This window comes from Geotrypetes seraphini, chromosome 2 (assembly GCF_902459505.1).
Source record: "Geotrypetes seraphini chromosome 2, aGeoSer1.1, whole genome shotgun sequence".
NCBI classification, from domain to species: domain Eukaryota; kingdom Metazoa; phylum Chordata; class Amphibia; order Gymnophiona; family Dermophiidae; genus Geotrypetes; species Geotrypetes seraphini.
The window spans coordinates 419,508,153-419,523,440 of NC_047085.1; the positions used below are offsets into that span (position 1 = coordinate 419,508,153).

The following is a 15,288-nucleotide window of genomic DNA, read 5'->3' on the forward strand; positions in this document are numbered from 1 at the left end:
TAGATCTTCTAGTACCTATTATTTTTAGAGAAGGGATAGTCAGCAAATGCTGTTCTGTTGATCTAAGTGTCCAGGCTGGAGAATATGGTATCAAAAAACGATCCAGAAATATTGGTATATTGGTTTGTTGGATTTTGAAGGTTATCAGTGCAATTTTATAGATTATTCTGTGCGAAATTGGTAACCAGTGTGCTTTTCCCCATTTTTATTATTAACTTTTATTTCTACTTCTTCGGAAGTCTTTACAAGAAATTGAGGCAGATTGAGCCGTTCCTCCCTTTTGCCCCACCATTGCTCGGCAAGGAATTATGACTGGTCATCCAGTAGTATTGTAGAACCTAACAGCAGTTCTTGCTCATACCCCAAATACATTGAACGGAATAGGTGGATAAAGGACAGGGGCTGAAAGTAGGATTCGTCATTGTAGGCTCCCGGTGACAGCTGTTGTGTGAGAGAGGGAGAAAATCCCTGGGGACAGGTTGTCTCATCTGAGCCCCTTGATGCTGTCAGTTGGGGATGAGGGGTGAACTGGGTCCTCAGGCCCTTGATGGTAGTCCTCAGAATAAGGGGGCCCAAAGGAGTAAAGTGGGGTTACTAGAGGGTCTTGATAACAGCACTTGGGGAAAACATCAGAGGCCCTTAAACGTAATAATGTTCATTTTGCCTAATGAGCTTTCTGTTAACCTACATTAATATATAAGTTATTAATTTTGTATTCTTGAGCTGCTTAGCCTGAATGTATGAGTTCTACAGTGCATGAAGTATCAATATGTATTTAACGTAGCATAGATTAACATGGTTAGCACTTTTTAAGTGTATAGACCCCATTTGTACTTGCCACAGTTTAGACATTGTTTTTCATGGTCCGTACAGCCGGCTTGTTTCATGTCTTAGTTAACATTTGTATACCTTGTTTACTTATATTATAAAACTTATAAAATATTTGAACCACAAAGAAATCCTATCATTGAATATAATCAAAAAATAGGAGACCAGCTATCGAAATAAACTCTAGATTTTTCAATAATAATTATAAAGAACACATAAGAAAAATCTCATCAATCAAAATAAAGTAGGAATATATTTCTACATGAATAAGGGCTCCTTTTACGAAGGTGCGCTAAGCGTTTTAGTGCACGCACCGGAATTAGTGCGCGCTATTGTGCGTGCTAGCCAAAAATCTACCGCCTGCTCAAAAGGAGGTGGTAGCAGCTAGCGCAAGTGGCAATTTAGTGCGCGCTATGCCGCGAGTTAAGGCCCAAACACGCCTTTGTAAAAGGAGCCCTAAGGTGCTCAGTTTGATATACCCATCAGGCCAGTGATGATATATATATATGCCATCATACATATCCTATCATTAACATATTATGAAAATATAAGAAATATTCATAACAAGTTTCATGCTTATCTACCGGACTTTAATGGAATACCTGCAAATTTCTCATGTTTCATATTGCTGTTTCTCTTTTGCTGACAGGTGACCTGTAAGGTGCTACACTTTCTTCACCAGTACATGCTGGGATGTAATTACTTCTGGATGCTCTGTGAAGGCATTTATCTTCATACCTTGATAGTGGTGGCAGTATTTGCCGAGGAGCAACATTTGCACTGGTATTATCTCTTAGGATGGGGTAGGTATTTTGGATGCATATAAGCACATTGATATCTCTTGTTTCCATGTTTAATGCTTGTCTAAACTGCATGAGGGCCATTTCCCATTGCTGTATATCCATGTGAGTGACTAGTTACACAGGTAAAAAAAACACTTAAAAATTGCCTATCCCGTGTGTGCTCATAAAGATACATAGAAACGTGATAGCAGATAAAGGCCAATGGCCGATTCGGTCTGCCCATCCGCAGTAACCATTATCTCTTCCTCTCTCTAAGAGATCTCACATGCCTATCCCAGGCATTCTTTACTTTTGTCCAAGTACAGAAGATTTACTCTAATATGCACAGTTCTATACTGTATTTTCAAAAATATGTGTGTGTTTTTAGGTTAGAGCAGTGGTCTCAAACTCAAACCCTTTGCGGGGCCACATTTTGGATTTGTAGGTACTTGGAGGGCCACAGAAAAAATAATTAATGTCTTATTACAGAAATGACAATTTTGCATGAGGAAAAACTCTTTGCAGTCTATAAATCTTTCCTTTAAGCTAAGTCTTAGTAATAATATTGTAATTTATAGCTAAAGGGACATATGATCAAGAAACTGTTTTATTTTACTTATGTGATTATGATAAACATACTGAGGGCCTCAAAATAGTACCTGGCGGGCCGCATGTGGCCCCCGGGCCGCGAGTTTGAGACCACTGGTTTAGAGGTAGTTCAGAGAAAGGCAATAAAGACGGTGTGGGCTCTGCATCAAAACCTGAAGGACCTAACTAGAGGAAAGGAGACAAAAAAGGAGGATAATTGTGCCTTTCCTTTGCTTATCACAGTGTCTCGCAAACTTTGGCGAGCTGCAGCACACTAAATATAGTGGTCACGGCTCGAGGCATTTGGAAGTGCGTGGGTGTCAATGCGGTGATGTTACATGCATGTGTGACATCATTGCATCGACGTCCACGCATGAGCGAAGGCCCTCCAGATGGGCTCTGAGCTGCCAGTGAGGGGGTGAGGGGGGTGCCAGGAGGGAAGGCGCATGAGATTTCAGGTGTGCAGCGAGATTCTGGGGAGGAGAGGTGCTGGCGCTAGCTGATTGCCTACTGGATGTGCCTATTGCCGCAAGAGGCATGTCCAGTAGGCAATCAGCTGGCACCGGCTCCTCTCCTCCTCCCCAGCATCTCGCAGCACACCTGAAATCTCAGGAGGCACACAGTTTATGATATACTGGTTTATAGGGTTACCAGATTTTCCCGAAGGAAAATTCGGACCCATGGCCATGCACCCAGGCTCAACCCATCTCGCCTGCATCATGCCCCATCCCGCCCTGCCCCAGCCCAACCCCCTTTAACCTGTTCATGCATCAGGATGATATCTGCGTATGTGTGAATGCACCATGATGATGTCACCACATTGAATCCGCATGTTCACGGCACCATCCTGAAGTCGGAAGCTTTTCAAAACCCAGATAAAGTGCCGGGTTTTGAAAAGCCGTCCGTACCCCCAGACATGTCCTCAAAAGGACGATATGCCCAGGGAAATCCGTACATCTGGTAGCCCTACTGGTTTATCACTACAAGAGGAGTATGATAGAGGCATTTAAATAATTGGCAGGAAGAAAGGATTAGAGATTACCGTATTTTCACGCATATAACGCACGGTATATGCGTGAGCGCGGTATACAAAAGTTTTTAAACATAGTTCCCACCCCGACCCTGTGCCTGGGGGCCCAACCCGACCATGTGCCTCAGGCCGCGCCCCCAGGTGGGACCTAAGGCTCCAGGGCCTATTCTGATTGGCCCACACGCCTTAGGCCCCACCAGTAGGCGGAGCTTTAGGACGGATGGGCCAATCCGGCCTCATTCCTTCGTTGGCTGCCTGCCGGACAGGCGGGTTTGGCTCCCGTCTGTCCGGCCAACTACCAAAGGTACGGGGAAGGGGGGTGGGGGGGTCGTGGGGGTCGGCCAGGGGGGTCGCGGGTCGGCTGGGGGGGCGGTCGGAGGTTCTTGGGGGGGGGCGGTCGTTGGGGGGGAGGGGGGTTTGCGTCGAGGGCAGGAGGGCCTGGGATCCCTCCTGCCCGTAATGTAGTGCGGGGTGGGGTTAGGGGGTCGCCGTGGCCAGGAGGGTTTGGGCTCCCTTCTGGCCCAACTACACAAAGGTACGGGGAAGGCGGGTGGGGGTGTCGTGGGGGTCGGCCAGGGGGGTCGCGGGTCGGCTGGGGGACGGGCGGAGGTTCTTGGGGGGGGCAGTCGTTGGGGGAGGGGGTTTGCGTCGAGGGCAGGAGGGCCTGGGATCCCTCCTGCCCGTAATGTAGTGCGGGGTGGGGTTAGGGGGTCGCCGTGGCCAGGAGGGTTTGGGCTCCCTCCTGGCCCGATATTGTTGGGGAGTCGGCGGTCCGTCGGGGTGGGGGTGCGAGTGGTCCTGCCGGGGGGGGGGGGATGTATCGGACGTCGGGGGGGGCATCAGGCTTTCAGGATGGGGACAGACCTTCAAGGGGGGACAGGACTTCAAGGGGGGACAGTGCATGGAAAGTCAGGGGGGGGGAACAGAGAGTCGGGACAGCGCACGGAAAGTCAGGGCAGTGCACGGAAGTCAGGGGGGGTGAACGGAGAGTCGGGACAGTGCACGGAAAGTCAGGGCAGTGCACGGAAGTCAGGGGGGGTGAACGGAGAGTCAGGGCGGGCGAAAGGAGCGTCGGGCATCATGCGCGGTATACCCGTGAGCGCGGTATACAAAAGTTTTTGTACATATCATCGTGATTTCTGCGCGCTATACCCGTGTGCGCGTTTTACACGGGTGCGCGTTATTTGCGTGAAAATACGGTACTTGGAGGTTTTATCCTTCAGGTTGGTTGTTCAGAGTCTCATCATCATCATTGTAATATGTTGTGTCAGTTGCCGTAAGTATTTGCTTAAACGGTTGCAGACTGTTCAGAATGCTTCTGCTGCTGTTTGTCTGGTTTTTTCTCCCTCTAAGACTGACCGAATTACATCTTTGCAGCTTGATGAACATTGGCTTCCAGTGGAGGCAAGAGTTAAGCTATGGGCTATAATTGTTAATGTATTATATGGGATAGCTCCTGATGACCAGGTAAAGCTAGTCTCAGTTAGGGCACTGGTTTTTGACCTAAGGGCCGCCACGTGAGCAGACTGCTGGCCACGATGGACCACTGGTCTGACCTAGCAGCGGCAATTCTTATGTTCATATTTATCTATTTTGATTGGCCCCTTGTTGAAATCTAGATTTATTGCCTCACGTAGTTCATTTGATTTGCAATTTCCTAATCCGAAAAGTTTACACTCTAAGGTAATGTTTGAAAGCAGGCTGGATTATCAGGCAGTTCAAATCTGGAATTCCTTACCTAGAATTTTTTTTTTAATGCCAAAATCTTTTTTTTTTTTTTCCCTATCTGTTTACAGAATTATCGTCTATTGGTTCAAATTTTTTAGCTTTAAATTTCTGTCCTTTAAGTCTTCGTAATCCTTTTGGAACTCATGAGGATATAGCAGAATACAAGAACATAAGAATTGCCATAATGGGACAGACCAAAGGTCCATCAATGCCAGCATCCTCTTTCCAACAGTGGCCAACCCAGGTCCCAAGTACCTAGCTAGATCCCAAGTAGAAAGAGAAATAGAAACGGGCACAAAAGGCAGACTTTTTCAGTGGAAGGAAAGTTATAGAACTGGGGTCATGATGTAATGCTCCAAGGAAGGATGATTCAAGAACAATGCCAGGAGGATATGGTAGGAAGAAAAGCATTGAAAAGTCTTGCACTGCAACTATGGCAAATTGTAACCCATTAACTGTATATTATGTACGTTTTCCTGTAACCCATTCTGAGCTCGTTGGGGAGAACGGGATAGAAAACAAATTAAATAAATAAATGGGATAAGTACAAAAGATTTCTAGTAAAAAGAAGAGGGAAGTTTAGCACTAGGCTAGCCTAAAAAGAGTGGCAGTTACAGTCCTAAACAGCAATGGGATGACTGTTTCATGTCACTCAAGGGCCCTGTTACTAAGCTGCAGTATAAAGTGGCCTTAGTGCATCCTAAAAAAACCCCACTAAGAAAATAAGGATTGTAGGAGTACTTGGAACAAGCGTAAGAGGAGGGCTACGAAGCTGAGCAGAACAAGTGGTGTACCAAGGGGGGATGGGGGAGGGTGGGGGGGGGGAAGGTCTGCCCCAGGTGCACGCTTCAAGGGGGTGCACAGCCAGCCGGGTCCAGAACTTCCCACACTGCTCAAAAAGGCACCTCAGCGCGACTGCCGTACTTATTCCAGAGCAGAGTCGCCAGCCGCGCTGAAGTGCAGGAAGGTCCCGCAATGACTACTTCTGCTGCCTCTGCTCAGGAAGAGGTAAGTGACATTGGGGAGGGAGAAAGGGGGGGGTGGACCGGCAGCCGCAGTCATCGTGAGACCTTGCCGCAACTCCCTCTAACGTCACTTACCTCTTCCGGAGCAGAGGCAGCAGAAGTAGTCATCGCGGGACCTTGCTGATTTGGATGGAGAAAGAAAGGGTGGTGGAAGGAGAAAAAGGGGGTCAGGGTGGTAAGGAAGTGTGTGGAGGGTGAGAAAGGGGGTCAGGGTGGTAAGGAAGCGTGGTGAAGGGTGAGAAAGGGGGTCAGGGTGGTATGGAAGCATGGTGAAGGGTGAGAAAGGGGTGAAGGGTGGTATGGAAGCGTGGTGAAGGGTAAGAAAGGGGGTCAGGGTGGTATGGAAGCGTGGTGGAGAGAGAGAAAGGGGGCACATGCTGATGGAAGTGGGGGGAAGGGAGAGGAAAGAGTGAAATGCCAGACTATGGGGGTATGGGAGAGGGAAGGAGAGGAGAGAGATGCCAGACCATTGGAGGAGGGAAGGGAAGAAAATGAATGCCAGACCAATGGAGGTGAAGGGAGAGATGGAAGGGGGAGGCATAAAGTTTCTGGAAGGGGAATAGAAGGAGAGAAGAGGCCATATAGAAGGGGCAGAGAGAGGGTAGACAGTGGATGAATCGAAGAGAGTGACAAGAAGATGAGTAAAGCAGAAACAACAAGGTAGAAAAAAAAATTCTATTTATTTATTTATTTTTGCTTTAGGGGAGATGCATCGCTGTTTCTGTGGTGTTGCATTGTACGCAGAGTCCAGCTTCTTGGTGCTTCAGTTTAATCTTTGTCTATGTATTTTTATTCTATCTCCCCATTTACAAAACTGTAGAGCGTTTTTTAGCGTTGCAATCTGAGCTGTTACCACCATGGCTAAAAACCACACTACCGTTTTGTAAAAGGGGGAGGAGTTAGTTTGTGATTACAAACTAGGCGAAGGTGTTTTCTGTGTTCTGTGTGTTCGAAAAGACATGGTTTTCTGTTAGGATTGATTGTGTAGGATTGATCTGTACTAGTCTGGCTTGTTTAGTTTTACAATGGGTGTATTGATGTACTGCTCACTGTAGTATGTAAGATGCTGCCTTTTCCTAGGTACACTCTTGTGTGACGTGTGGATTGTTACTAAAAATCATGTTTTTCATACAGATGGGGGGTGTCAAAAAATGATGGGCCCTGGGTGCCACATATGCTATGCTATGTACGCCACTGAGTAGAACATTAGATGTGTTTTTCCTTTATTGCCACAGAAAAACACATCTAATATTTAAAAAGTAATCCAATTTCACTTATTTGCATTATAGCCATACACAGTGATGGGGCGGTGGGTTCGGCTATAGGAGCCACGGCTCTTGGTCGGATTGCACATATCTGAGTGTATGTAAAAGTGCATAAATTTCATTGTATTTGAATTTGTTTGACCTTCATTTTTGACTTTTTTTCTGAGAAGTCTTGTTTCCAATGTTATATTTGTTACCGATTTTGACCTCTCAGCCCTGTATTCTTCAGAGCATTTTCCTCACCACTTATTATTTTTGACTTGGACGTATAAGCAGACAATTCTCAAAAAAATATATTTTGGATGTGTTTTTCGAGAATGGACTTTAGACGCTGCCAACTTTGGCCGACTAGCGCCCTAGGCCCAAAACAAACAGATGGTTTTAAAAAAATTATTATTACACTTCTCCCTCCGGATTCGCGGGGGATAGGGGCAGAGCCGGACCGCAAATAGTGAAATACTGCGAATATCTTCTAGTCCGGCTCTGACCCACCCCCGCCTCCCTCCTGCCTTCCCCCCGGCATCCCAGCCTTACCTGCTGGTCTAGCGGACTTTCGGGGCAGGAGCGATCTTCCTACGCTCCTGCCCTGTGCAGATCGCCAATAGGAAATAGCTGCTGTGAGTTCCCGTAGTCTCTCGAGACTACGACGGGAACTCCCCACAGCCATTTCCTATTGGCAATCTACACGGGGCAGGAGCGTAGGAAGATCGCTCCTGCCCTGAAAGCCTGCTAGACCACCAGGTAAGGCCGGGACGCCGGGGTGAAGGCTAAACTGTGGGGTTTTTTCTTTTTATCCCCCTCCCCCAAAAATCGCGAATATGTGAAATTGTGATTGCCGAAACCGCGAATGGGGAGGGGGAAGTGTATGCTGCTCCAAGTGTCTTGGTCTTCTGGATGAGGGTAAGAACTTGAATAATATGGATGAACTCCACTAGGGACTTGAAACTCTATAGACCCCAACCAAACCTGGAGGATTAATCTGTTAAAATATAAATAGAACACACATTAGTGCCTTCAGGTTTGCCAGATGAATGCATACTTGATGAACATACTGTCAAAGTTTCTTGTTTATCCAGTTCAAAGTAGACAGCCTGGAAATCATTAAAACAAAATTAGAACAGCTATAGCATATATAAATATGAAAACAATACATTTTATGAAATACAGTTAGCCTCACCGTAGAAACACTATCAGTCAGTGTAATCTGACTAATACTTGAATTTCTCAAACCAATATCTTTCTCAACCTTCATGATAATTTGGATCCTGAGGAATAATCAAACCGTAATCAGGAAATGCATCATTCTCCTGGAATATTTCTCCCTTTATAACTGTTGCATTTCAGAAAGATTAAAATATTTTAATGCTCTACTATGTTGTATCTGTTTATGTAGATAAGCATAAATAGCTGATTATTTTAACTCCCCAAAGGGAATCGTTAAACGACTGAAATCCAAACAGATTATGAAGAATTTAGACTAGAGAGTACCTCAGCTTATATCTATGGAAAACAGCTCTTCATAATATATAAAGAATGGGGCATAAAAGGAATTCAGTTCAGTATCAGAGCTTATAGGAGCAGCTTTTTCTCAGGCATTTTATAAAGCTATGCAGAATATTCAATCAAAATTAACGTCCCACTCTTGACTATAACTGTCTGCCCATTAGCCATTGTGGAAGTTCATAATAGCTAGTAGTCAGCAGGATGTCTGTTATCCCTGTCTGAACTGGAGAAACAAGGCACAATTTGTCTAAATTTTGTAAGAAATGATAACTAACTTTATTTTACTGACCTTTAAACATACACATCCAGGGTGGGAAGGAGGGGGGAGGGGTTTGCATTGGAATTGATTTGGGGATTTTTTTTAGGTAGTTTCTTGTGGGTATTTATTTTCTTGATTACTAGTGGCTCCTTTTACAAAGCCGCGCTAGTGGTTTTAGCGCACGCACCAGGTTAGCGCATGCTCTAGTGCGCGCTAGCCAAAAATCTACCGCCTGCTCCAAAGGAGGCAGTAGCGGCTAGCATGCATAATTGTAGTTTGAAAATTTAATAAAGATTTTTTTAAAAAAAACAAGGCACAAATTTTTTTTTTCTTCACTTTGATTAAATGACCCATTTAAAGGGTCATGAAGATTTTGAATTTGAATTGGGCACGTGATATCAGGGAATCAATGGAAAATAAAATAAAAAAAGGGACTCCACTCACCAAGTTGGATTCCAATAATTTTTGTTTATTTGAATTCATATGCATATCTTAAATGATGTAAGCATTAATGAAGGAATACCATTTTGCACGTTTTCACATTACTGATGTACACTTTGTATTATATATGGTTGTGACCTTTTTCACTTTCAATAAAAATATGTTTTTTAAAAAAAAAAACCCACACAGTATGTATGAGTATGCCCATTTTCATTATCACAAAACTATCAGTGTCACATTCAAAATATTGGCAGAACTTTGTAAAGGAAGCCATGTGTTAGTCTATGTTAATAACCCATTTCTCCAAAACATATACAATTATGGGGGAAGTAATCAAGCTGTTTTTGGTTTATAAGAGGTGTTATTTGTCCCTTAATTCAACTTAAAGGGCCCTAATGCAGCTTTAGCTTACCACAGTGATATTTAAATTGCATCTCATTACTCTGTAAATAACATAACAACAAAGCTATGGTCAATGTTCCTAGGCCAGCAGAGCAGCTCACCCCCTGGATTAAGCCTGACCTCCCCAAAGGCTCCAGTAGCCCCTGGCTCCAGACTACCCACCCCCATAAGGCTCAAGCTCCCCACTCCCCCTACCTAGTCTCCCAAAAGGGTCTACCATATCAAGTATTGGTGGTCCAGTGAGTCTTCAGGTAGGAGTAAGAGAACACAGTCTGGCACCATTTCCAAAATGAGCTCCTGTTGTTAGTCTAGAGCCCTGTAGGGGGTGGGAGCTTGAGCCTTGTATAGGGGGGAAGGATACAGTAAATGTAGTTTTGGGGGTATGGGGCTTAAGCTTGAGAGGCCCGCAAGCAGAGTTATTATTTTACCATGAAATTCAGCAACTTGTGGGAGTGAGATACCACAGTAAAGATTGACTTTTACTGCACCTCTGTAACTTCCCATGTAAGAGAGTGCTAAAGACAATTGAAAAATAACCAAGCGCTGCAAATTTAGCAGCAGCTGCTCAATGACATGATACCTTTGCCTATATCCTTAATTTGCTGGACTCAAAGAGACCCATTATAGAATAGCACTGAGTGCTAATTTTGGCACCCTAATTTGGGCACCAGGTCTTGTGCCTGCTGAAAATAGGGTTACCAGATGTCCAGATTTCCCCGGACATATCCAGGAGTCCAGATGGCTTTTCAAAACCTGGCACTTTGTCCAGGTTTTGAAAAGCCTCCTCAGCTCATTGGCCCAATCCCGAACTTATGCCTGTTTTGACTTCATCTAAAGTCAAAATGTATAAGTTCCATCTGACAACCTGTCACACATTTTTGGTTATGGCTGCTGGACGACTAAGCTTAGGTCTGCCCACATCCCGCCCTATCCACGCCTCCAAAAACGCCCCTTTTCATTCTGTGCATACAGCAGCAGTGAAAAAGCCTAAAACCAGTTTTGATTATCGGTACTTGGACGACCTGTCTTTTTGATCGTCCAAGTACCAACTTAGGCCTTAATATACCAAAGGCAAATCCAGCAGTGTACAATTAAAACAAAAGCTAAAAAAAAACCCAGAAATGAATTCCATTATCAATAGGGCAGCACCCCCCCCCCCCCCCACACACACACACACACACACACACTCCTAAAAAAGCATTATGGTTAAAATCCAGAGTTAAAAAGCAATCAAATTTGCAAACATGCTTTGTACTCCACAGTATTTCTTTTTTCCTTCTATCCTACTTTTCTGGTAGAGAAACCACAAACACTTGCTGGAAAAAAATAAGCTTTCAAATGTTTCCTAAAATGAGCCAAAGATTGTTCCTCTCTTAAATCCCATGGCACAGAATTCCACAAGTCAGGGGCCAATATTTTTTTTTTAAGCCCCTATATATATACTCTCTAATCTTGCAGCCTTAACAACTGGAACCTGAAGTAAAGAAGCTTGACTGGAACATAACTCCTGTAAAGGGGCATATGGTATAATCAGCCTGTGCAGCGTACTAGGCCACCCAGTGTGGAATACGTTATATAGTAAAACAAATTCTATAATACACTGGCAGCCAATGACTTTGGGTCAACAACTGAGTCACATGATGATACCGGCCCATGGCACTCACTAAACGAATGGCCATATCTTGCAATTTAAAGTCTTTATACTTACTCACTGAGAAATTTATGCAGAAAGTCCTTTTCCTCAGCTCTACTAGCTGGTGTGTTCATTGAGATCTGATTCTGAAAATGCCAAACAGCTGGACATATCTGAGTTGCAAACTGTTCATTATGCTGAGTCAAAGACAGCTGTGATTTTTTTTTTTTCAGCTAGTCCTTTTGCTGTACCAGAGCATTTGCGTCTGTGTACCAGTTTAACATAGTTTAGGAAGTATCTTATAATGCAGTTATTGTTGCAGGTTTTTTTTTCTGTAAATTGAAATATCAAGCTGATAGTGTTGTGAGAATTTAATAGTTCATTCACCTTGAAAATGGGCTGAACATAGGTGAAGCTTCCACTTATAAAGGTAACTTACAGAATATTATAACCCTGTAACATCTAGGCACCCGCATATATGTATTTATTTAATTCATTTTCTATTCCATTGTCCCCAAATACCTCAGAATGGCTTGCAGTTTAAACATACATATTTTATAGTTGACATAATTTCAGAACAAGTATACTAGACAAGGTTGTATCCTAACTTGATACAAACTAGGGATTTAGTACAAACAAATATAGAGTTTCCAGGTTACAATTTGCCAGTTATCTTAACAGTGCATGTTTTTTCAATACAAGTTTTTATCCTAATGTGACACATATTGAGATCTAATACCAATATACATTTCTCTGGAATCCATTGGTCATGGGCAGATAACGGCTGTTTCTCCTCCTTTTTCGTGTGTACGGGAACCTGATAAAACATGAAAGCCTAAGGGACATATATCTAGTGTAACTATTGTCTTTAAGCCAGGTTTTAGTAATCAGGAAAATGTCCCAGTTTTTATCTGGTTAGGCGACAGGTGAGTGGGTCTATACTGTATATGTAATGTGAGCCTAGGGCTGGGTGGGATGAGGGGAGGGTGGGAGGGCCTAGGCTGAATTCACAGTGTAGCTGTGGAGACTATCTCAAGAGATCTCCTAGAAGTTGGCCTATACTTTAACAAGGGGCATTTTTCAAAAGTAAGTGTCCCTAGGAGAATCAAAGTAACAAGAGATGAGAGTTGCTTGTCAGGTGGAGATAGCTGGGTTTATATGAGAGCAGATAGTTGTAGAATGATTTGGGGCTTGTTTCTTAAAGAGTGGGGAGAAAGAAAGAGTCAGCCATCCTGGTAGAATCAAAGTAGCAAGAGATGAGAGTTGCTTGTCATCTATACCAGCTCTATGGCTCTATGAAATATGAAGTGCTCTGATATTGGCCTATGCCAGTATTGTAGAATGAAACTACCATGTTTCCCCGAAAATAAGACCTACCCCAAAAATAAGCCCTAGCATGATTTTCGGGGTAGGTCTTAATATAAGCCTTACCCCCGAAAATAAGCCCTAGTTGCTGGCAGCACCAGCCGCCCCCCCGCCCCCCCCCCCCCCGACCCATCTCTCTCTCCCATCCGAACCATGAGACTAAATGTACCTTATAACAAACCAGCAGCGTCGGCAGCAATCTAGATAGGCTCCTTCGTGGCCTGTGCCGTTCCTCTGCTGCATCACTGATGACATCATCAGCAACAGTGGGGGGTGGGATAGAAAGATGCTCCATGGGGATGGGAGGAAGGGAGAGATAGAAGCTGCAAGGGATGGGAGGGAGGGATACAAGCTGCAAGGATTCTGCTGCACAAGGGGATGGGTGAGAGGGGAGGAAAGATGCTGCAAATATGGGGGACAGAAAGGAAATAGGGTAGAGGAGAGGAAGGGTGAGATGATCATTGTACATGAAAAAAATAAGACATTCCCGAAAATAAGACATAGTGCCTTTTGGGGCCCAAAATTAATATAAGACAGTGTCTTATTTTTGGTGGAAACACGGTAGGTGCCTAACTTCTGTTATAGAGAAGGCTCCTCAAGGTGTCGAAATGGAAGCACTTGGTTGGATTGTGAAGAGCAGTACATGAAGTACCAATAAACTAAACTAAACTTGTTCTCCAGCAGTTTTGAACAATAATATCAACACAATCCTGACAACAGTTATTATTTTGTGTTGATGTGTAATCTGCTTTCTGATATTCACAATAATGTTTGCTTTAACTCTTTCAGGATTTCCTTTATTACCAGCATCTATCCATGCTGTTGCAAGAACTAAATATTTTGATGATAAGTAAGTATAAAAGAGCTCTGTTTTTCCAAGTACAGTGTTTATTTCCCTGTTCTCCTGTTTTATGTTTATTTGTATATGGCCGTTTGGTGGAGGATGGGCTGGGGAGGGCTTCAATGGCTGGGAGGGCTGGAGTAAGTCTTAACAGAGATTTTGGCAGTTGTAACCCAAGCACAGTACCGGGTAAAACTTTGGATTCTTGCCCAGAAATAGCTAAGAAGAAAAAATTAAAAAATTTAAATTGAATCAGGTTGGGCAGACTGGATGGATCATTCGGGTCTTTATCTGCCGTCATCTACTAGGTTACTATGTTACTATGTTTATAATTTACACACATTTGTTTTATTGTTGTCATATTTCTCTGTGCTTTTTTTCAGCTGTTGGATGAGTGTTGAGACACACTTGTTATATATTGTTCATGGTCCCATAATGGCAGCCTTATTGGTAAGAATCTTTTTTTCTTGTATCATGCTTGTGCCTGTAATTTTATATCTCAGAAACAGGTTATTCCTCTTTGTTCTCAAGGAAGGTATTATGCCAATTTATCATTAATTTACTTGTCCAGTTTATTTGCAGTTTCAATTACTGAGATCCTCAGAACCATTCTTAGGGACCCTTCTAACAAAGAGTGATAAAAAGTGGGTTTAATGCACCCTTACATGGGTAATTCCCACACATTAAAGCCATTTATTCCACTGGGTAAAACGGCCAAAATTTCTATTTTAGGTATTAATTCGCTGTCATTCTACAATTCGATCTTTCCGCTGCTTTTGATGTCGTCCATCATGACATACTACTTTACCAACTTTCCGAGATTGGAATCGACTCCACCGTCCTAACGTGGTTCTCAAACTTTTTACGCTCACGTTCCTACACCGTCTACACAAATGACACCATGTCCACTCCTTGGACTCCATCTTGCGGTGTCCCTCAAGGATCACCCCTTTCCCCTATTCTCTTTAACATCTACATGTCCTCCCTGAAACTCTTTCAACTATCCCCCCTGGAAACAATCTACACTTATGCAGATGACATCCTTGTCCTCCTTGAAACTGACCAGAACCTCACCAACCTCCACGAAAACATTACAGCTTGCATAATGAGACTCCGTGCCTGGTCCCTCTCGGTACAGATGAAACTAAACGAATCTAAAACAAAACTACTCTGGCTCGGCCCAAAATTCGAACACCTGCCCACACTTTTCACACTACCCACAGGCGATACACTACAGCTCGAGTTCTCATGCAAGGTCCTTGGTATCACTATCGATTCCTCTCTCTCCCTCAATGACCACCTCAACTCCTTGGCAAAATCATGCTTTTTCAGCCTTCACATGCTGAGGAAAGCTAGATCCTACTTCAGCCAACAACACTTTGCCATCCTTGTCCAATCCATCATCCTCTCCAAACTAGATTACTGCAACGCCATATACTTAAATCTATCAAAAAAAAGTATTCTAAGACTCCAGCTAATCCAGAATACTGCAGCCAAACTGATCTTCTCAAAACGCAAGTCTGACCATGCCTCCCCACTCCTTGCCAAACTTGTTGGCTCCCAATAATCTCCAGAATCCATTTCAAATGTTCCTGCCT

The 15,288-nt window shown here is 43.8% G+C and overlaps 1 protein-coding gene across 10 annotated transcripts in view; it reads left to right on the forward strand.

Annotated features, from left to right (window-relative positions):
* CALCR (calcitonin receptor) overlaps positions 1-15,288 on the forward strand; it is a 587,401-nt gene that overhangs the window by 494,620 nt on the left and 77,493 nt on the right. For all 10 annotated transcript variants that reach the window (XM_033931114.1, XM_033931117.1, XM_033931112.1 and 7 more), the window contains 3 exons: positions 1,478-1,631; positions 13,639-13,699; positions 14,074-14,140. In XM_033931114.1, the coding sequence (XP_033787005.1) occupies positions 1,478-1,631; positions 13,639-13,699; positions 14,074-14,140 (282 nt within the window). The remainder of the gene's footprint in view (positions 1-1,477; positions 1,632-13,638; positions 13,700-14,073; positions 14,141-15,288) is intronic.